The 18,413-nt window shown below is 36.3% G+C and overlaps 2 protein-coding genes across 2 annotated transcripts; one reads left to right on the forward strand and one right to left on the reverse strand.

Annotated features, from left to right (window-relative positions):
- Positions 1-1,975: 1,975 nt before the first annotated feature.
- Positions 1,976-8,611, reverse strand: LOC306871008 (trichoplein keratin filament-binding protein). Its single transcript, XM_079418649.1, has 12 exons — positions 8,054-8,611; positions 6,130-6,340; positions 5,993-6,049; positions 5,094-5,162; positions 4,711-4,884; positions 4,107-4,219; positions 3,710-3,776; positions 3,448-3,620; positions 3,281-3,362; positions 2,477-2,662; positions 2,244-2,387; positions 1,976-2,142 (listed from the first exon to the last, which is right to left on the reverse strand). The coding sequence occupies exons 1-12, from the start codon at positions 8,230-8,232 to the stop codon at positions 2,110-2,112; spliced, it is 1,488 nt and encodes a 495-aa protein (XP_079274775.1). The 5' UTR covers positions 8,233-8,611; the 3' UTR covers positions 1,976-2,109.
- Positions 8,612-10,696: 2,085 nt separating this feature from the next.
- On the forward strand, positions 10,697-17,671 carry LOC306872006 (glycolipid transfer protein). The gene is made up of 5 exons (XM_079420318.1): positions 10,697-10,953; positions 14,408-14,466; positions 14,559-14,692; positions 15,977-16,127; positions 16,304-17,671. Exons 1-5 carry the CDS (start codon positions 10,851-10,853, stop codon positions 16,484-16,486), a joined length of 630 nt encoding a protein of 209 aa, XP_079276444.1. The 5' UTR covers positions 10,697-10,850; the 3' UTR covers positions 16,487-17,671.
- The last annotated feature ends 742 nt before the right edge of the window (positions 17,672-18,413 follow it).

Below are 18,413 nucleotides of genomic sequence, written 5' to 3' on the forward strand. Positions count from 1 at the left end.
TTACTGAATGAATCCACGTTTTTGAACGAATCGAGTGAGTCAATGATTCAGTGGCCCATTCATAAGGACAGTCATTTGCCTCGTTTCTGAATGAATCAGCCATTTGAATGAATCGGTTGAATGAAATAATAAATGTCTAAAAGAGAATAAAGCTGAGAAGTGTTCTGCAGAAAAGATCTCTCGAATGTTCTCTTTAAATAGTTTTTCCTCTAGGCCTGTTCAATACATTTCATACATATGCGCTTTACCTTTTTCGTCTAAATTCCTTATACATATGTTCTAGAGAGAAGGGGCTCCTAGACTCCTAGGGGCTCCTGTTTATAGTAAGGAAAGAAGCCCCTTTTGTATTTTTACACGTTTCCTATCATGAGGGTCAGCACATTTCATTCATTCAGGCCTCAGACACACAGGCATATGATTATAATGGAAATATAGCTTAATACATATATGGTTAAATTGACATTATACTTGATTAATTCATCTTTTGACTAATAAAAATCTTCTACAGTGACAGCAGTCTATAAGGCAACGTTCACACTGTCAGTTTTTGGGATTGACAACCGCATTTTCTTTACAGGTGTGAGTCTCGAAATGTCTCATTCACACAGCACTTTCCCGTATTATCGCTTTTAAATGATCACTTTCTGACATGACGAGTCCAATCGAGCCACGAGTTCTACATTGTTTGACATCATTTGCATTGTTAAAAGCGCTATACAAATTATAATAGTAGTAATAGTTACCGTGAAATAAAATTTAGGGTGACCATACGTGCCATTTTTCCCAGACACGCGCGTCCTGGCCAGGATTTCTATATTGCCTGAAATATCTAGGATTTGGCTTTGTTTGCGTGTGCAGACCGATTGGTATATGACATCGGTTCCTTATGTTTTCGAACGCTCTTGAGGTACTTTGAATCAAAGCAATATAGAAATCCTGGCCAGGATGCATCTGGGAAAAATGGCACATATGGTCACCCTATAAAATTACTATATCGTGATATACGATTTTGGTCATATCGCCCACCCCTACCAGTTTATGTTCATTGACTACTATAAGCATGTGTTTATCATACCCCAAATTTTAAACACTGAGCCTTCCAGGCACTATCAAAACATTAAAGCAGGTCCGCTCTTATCCGTCAATCTCTTGCCAGTTCAACTCTCCGCTAGAAGCGTTTTGCTGGTGTGGCAATATGGCTGACATATTACATGGGAGAAGAAATTCAGATTTGGTTACAGAAGTGCAAACCTAAATATTTGTGGATTATTGTGATGTTTTAATTTGTTTATTTTTGTTTGGACTCTCATTCTGACGGCACCCATTCACTGCAGAGGAGCACTGCAGTCATGTAAAGTTTCCCCAAATCTGTTCCGATGAAACACTCGTATATACTTTAGATGGCCTGAGTGTGAGTACAAATGTTCACTTTAGGTGCACTATTCCTTTAACTATGATATAATTAGCATACCTACTGGCATTTTTAATCTTAAAACTGATATGTACTATTTAGCACTATAACTGTAAAACACCATAAAATGTTTTTAAACTCCAAAACAATGTGTCAGTCGAGAACACAAATGTAAACTTTTAATAAAAAAAATCTCATAGTCAGTGTTAATTATAATAGAAATCTACTCATCACGTCTCTTTCTTGCATTGTTGACTAGGTGTTACTTTTTTACATATTTTTATTACTGCTTGCACACATTGCTGTCCAGTTAAAATTCTTAATTATATATGAATGCAGTAAACAATGGATAACGTTGTCTTTATTGAAAAACGTGTCAATGAAATTCATCTATACAAATCAGTCGACATATAAAACCAGACCTACATTGAAACCTCAACACTAGTGCAATGGAAATTTAAGATTGAGAACTTACCTATACAATCATTTATGGAAGCCATAATGTAAATCATTAACATATATATATATATATATATATAAAGCATCTCTGAGAGGGAACCTGGTTCTCATTTAAGTACAAAGTGGCCGAGATCAACATGGACATAGATATCCCCAATTCTTAATGAAAAACAGTGCTAGAAAATACTCCTAGCACCTGAAAGGGGATGTGGCACAAAGACTCTTCCTGTGAAGCGCTCTCATGTCCATGCTGACCGGGGTCTGTTGTGAATCTGCCACGATGAAAAATAGATCAGTTATAATATTACAAAGCACTTAAAATCTAATTTCAAATAAACGCCATGTCCTCGTTAACACTTTAATCTTCACTCACTTTATCCTTGTAGCCCTGTCGAATCATTCTCTCTGTCTCAAGATGAAGCTCCTCCTCCTGCTGTCTAAGCTCCTCCCTCTCTTGTAGTTCTTCTTGCTCTAGTCGTCGCTGCTCCTCCCACTGTTCCCTGCGCCTGTGCTCCACCTGTTGGACAAATACATCAGTTGAAGACATCTAGAAGCCATACTTTATAACCCAAGTAAATCTACTAGGTAGTGTTTCTCTGTCCAGACCTGAGCATTGATCTCCTGCATGCGAGCGGTGCGTGCTCCCTCCTGCTGCTCCCTCTCCTGCCGTTGGGTGACTCTCTCTTGCTCCAGCTGCTGGATGAGCTCTTCTCTCCTCCACAGAGACTCCTCCCTTGCCAGCCTGTTCTCCTTCATTCGTTCCTCCAGCTGCTGCTGGCGCCCTGTCAGGACCTACCAAACATTGACTAAAAATATATCAAAGCATCCAAACACTGTCAGCTATTTAACTACATTTCTTTAAAAAAAAATTGAGTAATGGCTGATGAAAATTTTGCTTTGCGATCACAGGAATATGTTGCATTTTAAAACAGGAAAAAATATAAATAGTTCTTTTAAATTCTAATAATATTTCACAATATTACTGTTTTTACTGTATTTTTGATCAAATAAATGCAGCATTAATGAACATAGGAGATTTCATACTGACTTTTGAAAGGTAATGTGTATATTATAACACCAAATTTGATTTTCATGATTTACGCTGATGTGACCTTAATGCATATGAAACGATATTTAGCACTTACTTCCTAGCTGAGGATTTGAATATATTAATGTATGCATTTGTCTGACTCAGCAGAATGAGTCTGGGGACAATATTTCTCAACTACTATATCTATACCACTTATATTTCAAAAGATTAAGGAAAATGGAATTCCTCATTATTTGACCCCTTTTAAAAAATGCTAAACTTCGTGAACTTATTCACGTGAATTATGTAAGTAAAGAGCACTGTTGAAGGGAGCTTGAGTTGGAGCATGTGCCTGCTGGTCTGCTGGCCATCGTCCTCACCTCCCGCATGAGTCTCTCTCTGGCTCTCCTCTCCTTCTCCCACTCTGCCTCTCTCTTCTCCCAAACACGCTGAGCTTCCTCCCTGCAGGCGGCAAACAAAACCAGAGTATGAAATTGACTTCCAGTTCCAAAGGCAAGTTCTTAACAAACATCCTGACTTTACTCACCGATATAAAATATCAAACTCTGCCTCCCTCTCCCTCTCCAGCTGGAGCTGCTCCTCTATGACTCTCTTCATCCAGGCGGCGTCAGCGACGGCTCTCTCTCTCCTGGCTTTCTCCAGTCTCTGATCATCCACTTCTCCCTCCAGCAGCACTGCTAAGATCTTGCGGTCTGCCTCCTGGTGGACAGGAAAGCTATTGAGGTCACTCAGTCAAGACAAATTCTATTCGGCTTTAGGGCAAAGCTTCAGTTTTCGTGGTAACCCACCAGTTCCTCCTGCACCTGCTGTGCTCTCCTTTTCAGCTGAGCACGGTATTGACGAGTCAGGAAATGCCTGCGGAAGCAGAGAACACTGGCTTTAGGCTACTGCAGAACAGTTTCAATTTAGTGTTATTTATATCCTGTATTTTGTGTTCACATTTTAAATTAACTTTTATATTTTTAGTCATTTTGTTATGTGCGTTTGTCATTTTTATTTTTTAAATAGGTTTAATAAATTTTTAAATAATTTTTGTACTTCACTTTTTATTTCAGCTTGGGGCCAAGGCGACATCTAATTTAGTTGTTTTTCACCTATTATTTATATTATATTTCAGATTTATTTAATTTAACGTACATTTTGAATAGTTTTAGTTAAAAAAAAAAATGTTCCTAATTATTTTACCCAAATTCAGTTTTCCTCCTGCTTTCCTCCATCCTCTTCCTCTCATCCTCTAGCTTCTCAAGCTCCCAGCGTTGAGACATTAGAGCTTCCTGTTCCTGCTTAAGACGCTCAGCCTGGAACAAGAACGCGATGAAATGTAAGCCTTACATTTGTTGCATGTATAGACCTTAAAAAGGTTAATTTTACACATTAAACAATATACACATTAACAAACACACAGAAAGTTGAGTTTACTTGATCTTTATGGCATTTGTTTTTTGTCACATGGTTATTTTTGTGCAAATAATCGAATGCGATGATCATGCTCATCTCGTCAGTAACGCCAGTTCTGTGATTAGTAGTAAATCTCCATCACATGCTATCAGATGGTGCGGCATTTACTACACAGAGCCGTAGTTCACTGACAAGCTCCACAATATCACGTTAATTATCGGCAATGTATCGCCTACGATTATGAAGAGGATAATGTGTAGCTTGTCAGTGAACTACGGCTCTGTGTAGTAAATGCTGCTCCATCTGAGATGCGTCGCATGAGATGCACATGATAGTTACATTTGCACAGCCCTGATTGCAAGTGTAATTCTATTTTACAGTAATTCCATACTTCCTGTTCCCGTAGCCTGAGCTCCTCCATCTGTTTACAGAGGTCTTCAGCTCGCTTCTTTTCCTCTTGTCTTCTCTTCTCCTCTGCTTCTTTCATTCTCTCCAGAGCCTCCCGTCTTGTTCTCTCATACTCATTCTCAAAACGCTGTTTCTCCTCCTGAGTTCTCTCATCAGCCTGAATGTTACAGAACAGAGTTACATTTCAATGCGATAACATGAAAGAACATTGTTAAACTAAAAAAAGAAAAAAGGAAATGTCCTTCTTCTACAAGGACGCAGCTACTATTATTCTAACACAAAACTCAAGATGTTAATGTTAAATGATGCTCATGCATGAGCCAACATGGCAGCACTGGCATTTACCACCTCCTGTGAACATCTCACCTGTTTTCTCTCCTGCTGTTGAACCTGCCACTGGCTCACAATGTGATCTTTGTGCAACTCTGTCTCCACCTGTATGCACAAACATTTGAGACACTGAGATGTCTGATTAAACAACGCCCCAGAAGTGCTTGCCTGTGTTCGGAACCAAATCCCGAGCTCAGAGTTACAGATCAGCCATGGAAGACACACATCACATGCCCTATTAACTTACAGTCATGTCTGGTTCTTGATTAAAAAGAAATCTTGGTGAATGTTCCAGCACTATTGACGGCATTGAGTCGATTAGCACAGAAATTCTGACTCATCTCTCAGCTTTTTTCAGAAGGAACAATTTGAGTAACAGTAAGACACTTTCAGTTGAGGTAAACAAGACAAATATATAATTTGAGGGTTTTAAAAGCAGAAATGTGAAGCTCGTTTTGTTTTCTTTCAAACTTCAAATGTTTAGGGACTGTAATATTTTAATGGGTTTGAAAAGAGTCTCTTAAGCTCATCTAGGCTGCATTTAATTGATCAAAAATACAATAAAAACAGTATTATTGTGAAATATTATTTATTATAATATTTGTTGTGATGGAATAGCTGAATTTTCTGCATCATTGCTCCAGTCATCAGTGTCACGTGATCCTTCAGAAATCAATTTAATATGCTGATTTGGAGATCAAGAAACATTTCTTATTATTGTCAATGCTGAACAGTTGTGTGCTTAATATTTGTATGAAAACCGTAATAAAAAAAATAGATATTTTGTAATATTATGAATGTCTCTTTACTGCATCCTTGCTGATTCCTTTAAAAAAAATTCTTGCTGACCCCAAACTTGCATATTTGATAATACTCATAACTAACATACATGTCAAGTTTTCTGCTTGCGATTGTTTTACTGATATATGACTGACCTTCCGCAGTTCTGGGTTGTTCTGCTTCCAGTGTTCCCTCAGCAGCTCCTGTGCAAGCTAAAAAAAAAAAAAAGATCAATAAATCTGTTTCAGTTGTGTTCCATAACATAATTTTAAGACAGGAGTTCATACTGTACATTTTTCCTCCTCTCTTCTCTGGCAGACCGGAGGGCATCTGTTTTTTCTACCAGCTGTCTGGACAGTGTGTCTCTGTCTGGACGAACATTTCTGAGCTCGGCCTCCAACTGGTCTCTCTCTTCCTGGAGCATTATCCTCAGACGCTCCCTGCGTTCCTGCAGTTTCTGCTGCTTCTCCTCCTTCATTCGCTCCCGCTGAAATGCTGACATACTAAAACGCCATGAAACAAAGTTTGTAACTTTGTTATAGATATATTATCTTCAACATCACTTTGGATGCAAAAGGCAGTTCACACAGAACATATGCGTTCGAGAAACACAGCCATCTTTAGAATTTTGTCTTTAAACGTCAGCTTTTGCAGTAGCTTTAGTCTATAGTATCACTTTTGAAGAGTAATTAGCTGGTGGAGCTACATAATGGATAAGGTCTATATACATTTTTTTCAAATTGTTCCACTGAATAAGTGAAATCAGCCAATCATAGTAATATTCACGATTAAATAACAAAAAAAAGGTAAGGTTCACAATTAAACCATGCCCATTATATCATATTGTCTTCTGATTGATCAATATATTTACATTAATAACTTAAGTGTTCCAAAGTTTTACTTCTCAGAAAGCCTTAATAGAGTGAAAATCACAAAATCATATTCACATCCCAACATTTGACGTGAATAACATTAATGGGTGTATTATATTTATATACATTTTTTTATAAAGTTTCAATACAGTTATTATTAAGGTGGAACTATTTGATATTTTAATCATTATATATGGCTCAAATATCTCTTTTAAATGTAAAATATGACATTTTTAGATTGTTCTATCATCCACTATACTTATGTACAATAACATGTATATGATTATATATGTATATATACATATACACTACCGGTCAAAAGTTTTTAAACAGTAAGATTTTTAATGTTTTTTTAAAATAAGTGTCTTCTGCTCACCAAGCCTGCATTTATTTGATCCAAAATACAGCAAAAACAGTAAAAATTTGAAATATTTTTTATTTTAAAAAGCTCTTTTCTATTTGAATACACTTTAACATTTTATTCCTGTGATTTCAAAGCTGAATTTTCAGCATCATTACTCCAGTCACATGATCCTTCAGAAATCATTCTAATATTCAGATTTGCTGCTCAAAAAAAAAAAAAAAAAAACCTATTATTATTATGCTGAAAACAGCTGAGTAGAATTTTTTCAGGTTTCTTTGATGAATAGAAATTTCGGAAGAACAGCATTTATCTAAAATAGAAATCTTTTGTAACATTATAAATGGCTTTATCATCACTTTTGATCAATTTAAAGCATCCTTCCTAAATAAAATGATTAATTTGTATACCCAAAAAATTAAAAAATTATACCTACTCCAAGCTTTTGAATGGGATAGTGTATGATATTACAAAAAGCTTTTTATTTCAGATAATGCTGATCTTTGGATCTTCCTATTCAAAGAATCCTGAAAAAAATTACTCAACTGTTTTAAATATTGACAATAAAAATGTTTCTTGAGCAGCAAATCAGCATATTAGAATGATTTCTGAAGGATCATGACCGGAGTAAAATGATGCTGGAAATTTTGCTTTGATCACAGGAATAATTACATTTTAAATTATATTAAAATTGAAAGCAGTTATTTAAAAAATATTTCACAATATTACTGCTTTTGCTGTATTTTGGATCAAATAAATGCAGAAAAGTTAAAAATCTTACTTTCCAAAAACTTTTGACTGGTAGTGTACATATGTATTTATATTTTCTGTCTTAATCTTTGAAAATTTGCGTCACATAGCTTGATCCCAGAACAGGCCTGAATGTGGGCAGGAGTGTGTTCTCAATTCTAAACTTTGCGCATAAGCTCAAACAAACTAAAGGACTAATGGAAGAAATTCCTGATCGGATTGAGCATCAGTACCTGCGCTGGAAGGACTGTCGTGAGCTCCACTGCGTCTGTTTGCTGCTGCGGACCTCCTGCTCTCTGAAGTACCGGGAGTGCAGCTCCCACTGCTGCCTCCAGCGAGCCTCCTGCTCCCGCTGCCGCACCAGCTGCCTCTCCAGACCCGGCCAGCGCGCCGAGAGCGTCGGGAGAGCCATGGACCAGGAGTTTAGCTCCGAAACGTTATTTCTATCCGGACCTATATGATAGACCTTGACCTACAATCACTGTAGCAGTCGATATTAGTTCACAAAAATGCTGTGATCATAAAAATATAACTATATTGCATATATGACAGACAGGCGCTAATGCTGCAGTCGAAGCTAACGTTAAATAAAGTAAATTAGGCTCTGCTTGCTAACTCTCCGTTTCAAAATTTACGTTGAAAGCTGTGGATTTAGCGCACAGACAGAGGCGTTTAACTTCTGGTGCTCTGCTTATTCAATGAATATTATGAAAACAAAAGAGAAAAGCCGTTAACGGCACGAAGCTAAACACAAAAGAGAAGCGTTCCACTTGGTTACGGCACTACTTCCTGGTTACCTACGGCGAGCAGTGAGGTACAAACACAGCGAGGCGATTGGGTAAAGGGATAAGTTGTGGATTTCCACACTACTTTAATGTGTAGCTATAGAACTATGATATCAAAGCTTACAGTAGCAAATGTGGTAAATCAAAGTATTATTTTATAAACTGATTAATCTTAAAACAAGAGCAGGCCTATAGCCTAAAAGAAAGACTTTTCTTGATGAATAGAAAGGAAATGCAGGCATGCTCTTCACAGAATAAGACTGTCTGAGTGATTCCTTTAAAGTTGTGAAGTTGCGTAAATAGCTGCCAAAACCCAAATCAGCATTGGATCAAATTCAATAGGTCAAATGCACTACACAATTTGAACTCTGCTAGTTGATTTACACTAAATTTGCATCCATATTTTACAACTCCCCTGGACATTTTAGAGGGTTGAAGTTTCAAAAAGTATCAAAAGATATTAAAATACTTATAATTCAGACATGCTGGCCCTTCAGTAATATTCAGGGCTATTCCAGACGTGATCAAGATCTACACAGAAGGTGACTCTGCTTTACAAGATTAAATATTGATTAAAAATGTGCAGTCAGCCGAGGTGTGAGTCAAAGAAGAGAATCTGATGGCAGTATTAATAGAGAGAGAATGGCATCACTTTCTGGGTCATTGTGGGTTAAGCCTATGCTGGATGAATTAAACATTGCATGTGAATGTTTAATGGTGACCAGATAATCGTGTCTAATCGTCGTCAGAAAGACTCCCCGCTTAAACCTCTAATGTCAGTAACAGGGTAAAGGACATTTTAATTATTAACTAAATGAGGCCCCTTAAGTTTCAGCAAATACTCAGAGCTGGTTTGATTACTTTATTCCCTTCAAGAAGCAGTTGTGAAATTAAGCAGCATGTTGACATTACTTTTACTTATTAACTTTCTTTGAAGAGAAACACTTTTAGATGATTTCACGATGGATCATTTGTGCATTAAACATGTCCTTTAATCTGCCTAAAGCTGAACTTCAATAAGAGTATCAGAATATTTTACTTCAATAATAATCAGCATTTTTAATTCTTAATTCAGAATTATAAATGGATCCTTTTTACAGACTGTGATGATGTGTTTCAATGGTAATCTGCATCGTAAATCCCACAAAGTTTTTATTTTATTTAAAAAAATCATGTACATTTATAACACCATACATTGCATATCAGGCCTACCTTTGCATCAGATGACAAAAAATAGTTAAGCTAAGGAAGTGATGGTAAATTCGTTCATCGTTCTCTCTTCTGACAGCCATTATTTGAGGAAATGGGAACACAAAAAATACATTTGATGTAATCTCCTGCTTTAGAAGTTTATCCAACTTTGACAACTTCTGCTTCTGAGAAACAGAAATGTAAAAAGGGTCCATAAGCCTGGGAAAATCCAACTCAGTGGATGCGTTTCATGTAATAACCAGAGCCTATAAGCTGATAATATGATCAGTGTACTATAGTTTTGGATTTTTTTACTTATATTTCATCTGTTTAAATGGTGAGAGTAATAAAAATAATTTCAGCAGTTAATATAGGTTTATATAAACTTAAACCGGCTATTATATAAGTTTTGACACAAGGAAAACAGCTCATAAACCATAGTGTAAAATAAAAAAAATAAAAAATTAGACAAATTTTGTAATGATTTGTAATCACAGGATACCCCGCCCTTAATTTGAATTTTATTTGTTCACATTTTACCAATGGTAGTAACAGAGTAATAAGCAGAGGCCTATATCCTCCTCAGCATACTGGACTAATTAGTTTTAGATTCCCTTAATTATTTATTTATGATTTATATAGCTACTTATAATTATTTGATTTAATAATTTAACTTTAATATTCTATCTGATTAAAAAATAATTTAAGTATAAAGAAAAGATAGTAGATTTAAGTTTATATGTTTATCTAGTTTTTTTTTTTTTTGGCTATTTGGCTATTTATCGTAAAGTGTGGGCACTGAAAAGACTGTATTATAAGCTTTGGCCCCGCCCCGTGCGATATGATTGGCTCCTCCTCATTAGTCTGCATATATTTGCATAAAGGGGCGGAGCAGGGGGCAGTCCAGCTGTGCAGCGCAGCGCTAGAAGGAGAAGTGATTCTATGCTGTCTGTGTGTGTGGCGGTAGTTCCGGGTTCCGTCTTCAGTGCTGCTGTGTTGTCCCCGTCTTATGTTGTAGGCAAAAAAAAGTCACTTTCGCCCACTTTAGGCAATCATGGCTCTCCTAATGGAGCACCAGTTCCGGCAACTTCCAGCTGACAAACAAGTGGAAACCCGGCCGTTTCTCGAGGCGGTGTCTCACCTTCCTCCTTTCTTCGGTAGGTTCTTCCGTGAACTCTGTGCTGTCATGAAACGACTTTCAAATGATCTTTAAGACAATATTTTGAGGTTTTCAAGTTTTCAGTGTTCAGCACGACTTGTTCAAGTCGTCAAAAAGTTACTTTATTATCTATTTCAATATGCAAATGATCAAATAGCTAGTGTTTGTTAGTTTGGATTCCCTCCCTCATAAATCACTTCTGAATGTCATCTTCAAAATTAATGAATTCGTGATGCATGCATGTTAAGAGAAGAAGAGTTGTAAACTGATTCAGTTACATAATTATAAAAATGTAGTTACAGAAACCAATAGTCTGATGTCATCTGATTTTCTGGGATATTGCAGCTGCTTGATCAGGGGTGAGATTTTCCACTCCTGATCAAGATCTTCAGTGCTCTGCAGGAGTCTGACAAAGCCTAGCTGTCAAGCAGAAGCCATTGTTTGCTATTGAGGACTAATCTTTTTTTGGCTCAAATTTCTTTTCACAAAGAAGGCCACAAACCAATTGCATGCATAATTTAATCTGCTGCCCTCGATTTTGGAAGTTGAGAAAATTGATTAGCATGGTGTTGAGTTGCCCTGCTCTGTTCATTGGTGGAACGGAACATCAGAGCATCTTTGTTCGAAGCCTCATTTGGTATTAATATGAAAAATGCATTTAAAATGAATTTGCCACTTGAAACGCCAAGCCTGAGGTGTTCACATTAGCTCATAATGTACTCTTGAATTTTTTGCCAGCCGCCACTAAAAGGCTCATTTTCTTGCTGTGGTTGTAAAACAAACTGGATATGAAAGGAGAAAAAAATTAACCTTATAGTGAAAATACAGAACTACAGTGGAGGTCGACAAGTCTGAGACGCATTAAAAACCCAAGACTTAAAATCTAATAAAAAAACAACTGTTTTAGGATTTTCAATAAATTTTTAATCTAAAATGGATTTGAAATATTTTCGATTCTGCTCTATATTAGGTCACTAATTAAATTGACCATGTTGAACTTTGATATATTATTTAAAATGTTGTGCTTTTTTACTTAATTTTTTTTTTTTTTGCTCAAATTATTATATTGATAATATAATTTCTAATGAAAATGTTCAATACATTATTAAATATTAGTATTCTCTAATGTAATAAACATTTTCATTAGAAATAACAGTCATTTGAAAAAAAAAAATTAAGCATTTTCACTAGTGATCTCAGACTTTTGGACCCAACTGTTTGTTCTACAAGAATCTCCAGGTGGAACCCATAGTTAAACTGATCTATGAATGATACAGCTGCTTAACCTCAGTAGATGAACTTTGTATGGCAGGCTATGATTGGAGACGTATTTATGATCGTGTGATGTCATAAGGTGATTGGGGACACTGGTTGTTGTGGATGTCGCTAACTCCCACAGAAAGACAATTAAGCTTCCCAGCTCTTGTTTAGCATTCACACTTTAACACAAAAAGCCCTGTGTGGAGTACCAACATCAGGAAAACAGGAGGGAGGGAGGCATTGTTTGGCATGTGAGTGAATGTGTGTGTGTTTTCTGTAATTATAAGGCATTCATTCACACAGAAAAAGCTGGAGTGTAAGCAGACTAGATGCTTGTTTAGAGTCATCTGTAACCAGAGATGCTCCTTTTGCTAATAGTACAACATGCTGATGACCCAGATCTTTCCAATGGACTGTGCTGGCTTGAACTCTACACTGTTGAACATATCACTTTTATGTTGGGAAATTCTAGCTGCTACTCTCACTTGAGGAACACATACTGTATATCACTTTCTAAGGCCTTTCTCGTTCAGGCATTTTTTTTTGAATGGGGCTTAGATCCTCTGCCTGCATAAAATGCTGTTATATACAAGGATATCATACATTTATTTTTGTGAGGGGCACCAGTGGCAGTCGTGACTTTCTTGGTACCATTTGATTAAAGCAAACTTTGGTGCAATTGCTCTTGTTTGTACGGTTCATCTGAGTAACCAAACAAGTGGACCGAGACCCACCTTTTCAGGCTTCCAAATGAACTCTGGTGCGGTTTGACTGATATATGAACAAAAACAAGCAATATGAACTTGTCCTGTTGCCCTTTACAGTTCGGTACAGGTGCCAGAACCGCAGGCTCAGTGTGCTGTTTTGACTCTTTACACATTTTATAAGCTCTTTGTGAATCATCAGCTGGTAAAAACACCATCATATGTACTCACATACAAAAAACTGCATACAGTTTGCAAAATATACGTCATAAAAGCTGTCTAATCAGGTTGTGACTTCATCCTTTTCTTATATTTTTAGGTTTGATATAAAAAAATTACAGTGTGAACACTAAGTGAAGCAGGTCCGGACCAAAACACCAAGAGAAGTGAACTACAAGTGTAAACACACTCTTTATTTATCAATATATTGGCTGATATTAGATACTGTGCATATTCATTTCCTCTATTTTTACATTTATATTACATTTACCATAATTTTTATACTCACTAGATATTTTATACTCACAATATTTCAAAATGAATATCCATTTTTCATATTGTACATTATAATGTTGTGATGCCTAAATTCACTTTAGGCATTTAAAACAATTGAGTTTTGTTGCCAGTGTTTTAGTTTTAATTTGTTTAGGCAAAATAGTCAATCATTTTATTATTGTCCGTTTATTAATGCTCAATACATGAATATAATCATCAGGTTATTCGGTATCAGGCAGAGTGTTAATATCGACGCATCAATAGTTTTAAACAAGTAGTAATCAGGTTTATAATCTAATTAGACATGCAAACTAATTATCAAAGATACCATTTTTAGGAGTTGCACTCAAAATCTAATTTGCTCAATTTGAAACGGCATGACCCTTTTGTCGGTATGTGTAACCCACACAAAGTAAATTTGAAGGGCATGTTATGCTTACAGAGTTAGGCAGTGCGTGCATGCAAACAACATACAATCAAACCTTTTTTTTTTTTAAATACAAAAAATTGACAAAGCATATACAGTGTCTATTGGTTATATACAGTGATTCAGTGTGTTTCCCTTTCCACAGGTGTTTATTTCATTATCAGACGGCGTGTCTCAGCTTGATAATGGGTGGTACTGAAACTTTAATGAACCGCATGGGTGCTTTCAGAAATCTGTCATGCTCTCTAAGCACAGTTAATTATTTAGAGCTCTTTTTTTAAGGCGGTAATGTCAGAGTTCACTCTAAGTTCTAAGGGATCAGAAGCGGCAATACTTTTACCGTGTGTCTGCTACATTCCTGTAAATATTCTAGTATGCAAAAAGAGGATTACCTCACAGCTCTGTGAAAGAATGTTGCATTCTCACATGTGTATAACATAATCTAGTTTTCATGTGTACAGTAGGTTGCCAGGCAACATTTCAGATACGTGCAAATTCCATAAATGTTAATAACATATTTGCATGCATTCAAATATTATTCATCTGTTCTTTTTATCTCCTCTTAGATTGCCTCGGCTCTGCTGTTTTTACCCCCATCAAAGCTGATATCGCAGGTAACATTACTGTAAGTTCACCACGTGACATAAACAGTTGATAAGCACTGAACAGTATAACATTTACAATCATAACTCCACCCACCTCTGCTTTTTCTCACAGAAAATCAAGGCTGTGTATGACAGCAACCCTACCAGGTTTAAAACCCTGCAGCACATTTTGGAAGCAGAGAAGGAGATGCATGGAACCGAGTGGCCAAAAGTAGGAGCAACACTTGCCCTCATGTGGCTGAAAAGGCAAGGCTGGGCCTGAAATGTTTGTTGATTTTAGAGAAGTGAAAGCAAAAAACAGTTGCTTTAAAGCTGCATAACGAAAACATGGACTTCTGTCTTTGTTAAAGAAATAGTTCAAGTAAAAAATGCTGAAAATGTGCTCACCGTCAGGTCATCCAAGAATTTGTTTAGTCATGAGAGCAGATTTGGAGAAATTTTGCATTACATCACTTGCTCACCAACGGATCCTCTGCAGTGAATGGGTGCCGTCAGAATGAGAGTCCAAACGGCAGATAAAAACATCCACAAGTAAGCCACATGCCTCCCGTCTGTCAGTTAATATCTTGTGAAGTGAAAAGCTGTGTGTTTCTAATAAACAAACCCATCATTAAAGGCCATTGCACACTGAGTACGAAATTTTTGCATGCGTTTTTTTCGTATTCCCCATCCTTTCCTATCAAAATGCATGCTACGGATGCGAAAACGCAGAAAATCGAACCTGATCCGAATTTTTTTTGACGGACGAAAGTTTCAGAGGCAGTGTGCAAACGAGATTGACACCACGTGAGGTCGTATTTATTGTTTAACGTGCAATAATTTCGGACGAAGATTTCACATAGACCTTAAGACTTTAACTTCAAACTGTTTCTTCCGTTCCTCTATCCATAATGTAGCTTTCTCCAGTGAAAAAGTTGTTTAAACAGTCTAAAACAAATATGTTGGTGGATTGTCATGTGAGAAAAAAAACGGGATGAATTTTTTTCACTGGAGGAAGCAATATTATGGATTATGGGCTCCAATAAGCGACTATTTTGGCCAGAAGCAACTGCTTGCTTGATGATGGATTTTTCTTACAATCACACAGCTCTTCACTTCGCAAGATGTTAATTGATGGACTGGAGTCCTGAGAATTACCTGTGTATTATTGTGATGTTTTTAATCAGCCGTTTGGACTCTTGTTCTGATGGCACCCATTCACTGCAGAGGATCCACTGTTGAGCCAAATCTATTTTAATGAAGAGGCAAACTCATCTACATCTTGGATGGCCTGAGGGTGAGTGCATTTTCAACAAATTTACATTTTTGGGTGAACTATTCCTTTAAGGAACAGTAAATTCGGTTATCATTTACTTGGCCTTTAGTAACAAACTACGTTTATGATTTATGATATTTTTGGAACTTGACAACATCTGAGTTTCATTCTGGAAAAACAAGCACCCAGAACATTCTGTGAAACCACACTTTTTGAGAATGTGAATTTTGATTTACCCTTTAACTAAAACCTGTTTTCCTTGTGTTTTTTGTTAGGGGGCTACGCTTCATCCAGGTTCTTCTCCAGAGCCTAGTGGAAGGGGATAAAGATGAAAACAACCCTAACCTCATCAGAGTCAACATCACCAAAGCGTATGAAATGGCATTGAAGAAGTATCATGGCTGGTTTGTCCAGAAGCTCTTTACAGTAAGTTTCTTTAAAAAAAATGCATGCATATGTGTATGTATGTATTCAGAAGTTGTTTTTATGTAAGTTAAAAATAGTTTTTCGTCATCTGAAAGTGAAATGAGTGAAATGTAGACATTTCGGATGACTGCAAAAGCTTGGAAAAACCTTGCTCTGTCTGTTTTTCATTTTTTCAGGCAGCACTATATGCCGCTCCATACAGATCAGATTTTCTCAAAGCTCTTTCTAAAGGTCGAGAGGTCAAGGAGGAAGAATGCTTGGACAAAGTGCGGCAGTTCTTAGTAAACTTCACAGCTACTATCGACGCCATCTATGAAATGTACACCAAGATGAACGCAGAGCTGGACTACACTGTGTGATCTCACATTCACAAACGAGCAAACGTCAGACCTCATCTACTGCTGTCCCACTGGATCACTGTTGCCTCCCCGTAGACTCCTCCTTAGTCTCCTCACTGGACCGTTCTTCTCTCCTACTGGATCCTGCATGTCCAGCAGTACGCTGTTGTGTTTTCTCTTGGGGGACAATTAGGGTCCAAGCTGCTGAAGACTTTGGTGGTTTTGGAAGGGAGGATGTCTGTTATTGTTTGTTCTGCTCGTGTTGAATGCTTTGGATTTTCTTGAGAAAAGTAGTCTTCTTACAAAAGAGAGTTTGTGAGTGTTTTATAACCTTAACTACTAATAATTTCTGTTTGATTCTTGATACATGCACTTTTAAGTATGTGTAACCTTTAACTATATACTGCAAATTAAGGTTTTCATTTGACTTTTTTAATTATACCAAAACAAAAGTCTGGAGACTCTCTAACCAAATATCTGACATTGACTGTACTGCTGTTAGTTTTTACTTTGGATTCTATTTTATGAGAAAAAAATACTTGAATGTGACATAAAACAGAAACCACTTCCTCAGAAGTGACAATGAAGCCTCTATATTGAGGGGTGAAACAATAAATAGTAATAATTTCTTAATAAAAATTTGTGTTGTAATTTATTACTTCTTAATACTCTTATTATACAGATGACTGAATCTTCATAGACGTAATTGGTCTGATGTTTTGTTTATGTAATGGATGAGTATTGTTGGTTTGTAGGTTTTAATTTGTCATTCCCAAAGGTTAATTTCATTCAAACTGCTTTTTAGGAATAAATGTTAATGTTAGTGTTAATGCCTTGTGCTTCGTTTTATGACATTACAGACTTATTTCACTTTGCTATTGCTTGGTCAGTAGGCAAATCCTGATGAAGCACATCTCAGTTCTGTCCCAGGTTACACCACTATCCAACAACTCTGATGCATTTCACAGGACAACATACAGTGCGTTCTGAAGATGTTATTTTAAGTGGAGCTGACATCAATAAAAGCTCATTTATCTCACTGGTGTAGAGGACGGGCAAACCTGAAGCAGTAAATCATGATGACCCTGTGATGCCTTCAGGTGCTGTTTTGCTCTTCCACTGTCATTTTTGTATCTCAATGTGTCTTATAATGATCAAAGTCATGTGTAGTCTCTTTAAAATATCATTAAAATCACAACCTTGTGTAAGTTGTTTTGCTGTGTACTTTCCTTTTGGCTGCGCTAAAAAGGCCTTTATATTTTGTTCTGTTTTATTCCTCTAGTATAACCATACTTTTCCTCTATATGTAAATGCATATTAAGACATCATATAACTGTGTGCTTAAAATCCAGATTTGAATTTGCAAATACATAAATAAGAGCTACTTTTAAATAAATAAAAGTCTTGGGGGCCTCAAGGGAGTCTGTGGAAAATGTAGATTTTTAAAAGTGAAATACAAATGCATTTTGAGGTTATCTGAAGTGTAATTCGACATTTGTTAAAGATGTTTAAAATATTTATACATATATAATAACACTACTTAGTAACGATTCTGAAATAAAAAGCTTTTGTAACATTATACACTATACCATTCAAAAGCTTGAATGGGGGGGGGGGGGGGATTATAGAAGTTAATACTTTTATTTAGCAAGGATGCTTTAAATTGATCAAAAATGATGATAAAGACGTTTATATTGTTACAAAAGATTTGTATTACAGATAAATGCTGTTCTTCTGAACTTTCTGTTAATCAAAAAAAAATCTGAAAAAAATTCTACTCAGCTTTCAACATAATAATATTAATAATAAATGTTTTTTGAGCAGCAAATCAGAATATTTGAATGATTTCTGAAGGATCTTGTGACTGGAGTAATGATGCTGAAAATTCAGCTTTGAAATCACAAGAATAAATTACATTTTAACAAATATTATTATTTTAAATAGTAAA

This window comes from Barbus barbus (genome assembly GCF_936440315.1).
Source record: "Barbus barbus genome assembly, chromosome: 6".
NCBI lineage: Eukaryota > Metazoa > Chordata > Actinopteri > Cypriniformes > Cyprinidae > Barbus > Barbus barbus.

Excerpts from the sequence above, each read along its gene's own strand:
- LOC306871008 (XM_079418649.1), bottom strand. The coding sequence starts at position 8,232 with ATGGCTCTCCCGACGCTCTCGGCGCGCTGGCCGGGTCTGGAGAGGCAG. Across the intron at positions 3,777-4,106 it reads AGGAGGAAAACTGAATTTGG|GCATTTCCTGACTCGTCAAT; the intron begins GTAAAATAATTA and ends CTGCTTCCGCAG. Across the intron at positions 2,143-2,243 it reads GACAGGGCTACAAGGATAAA|ATTCACAACAGACCCCGGTC; the intron begins GTGAGTGAAGAT and ends TCATCGTGGCAG.
- LOC306872006 (XM_079420318.1), top strand. The coding sequence starts at position 10,851 with ATGGCTCTCCTAATGGAGCACCAGTTCCGGCAACTTCCAGCTGACAAA. Across the intron at positions 14,693-15,976 it reads GCCCTCATGTGGCTGAAAAG|GGGGCTACGCTTCATCCAGG; the intron begins GCAAGGCTGGGC and ends GTTTTTTGTTAG. Across the intron at positions 16,128-16,303 it reads TTGTCCAGAAGCTCTTTACA|GCAGCACTATATGCCGCTCC; the intron begins GTAAGTTTCTTT and ends TCATTTTTTCAG.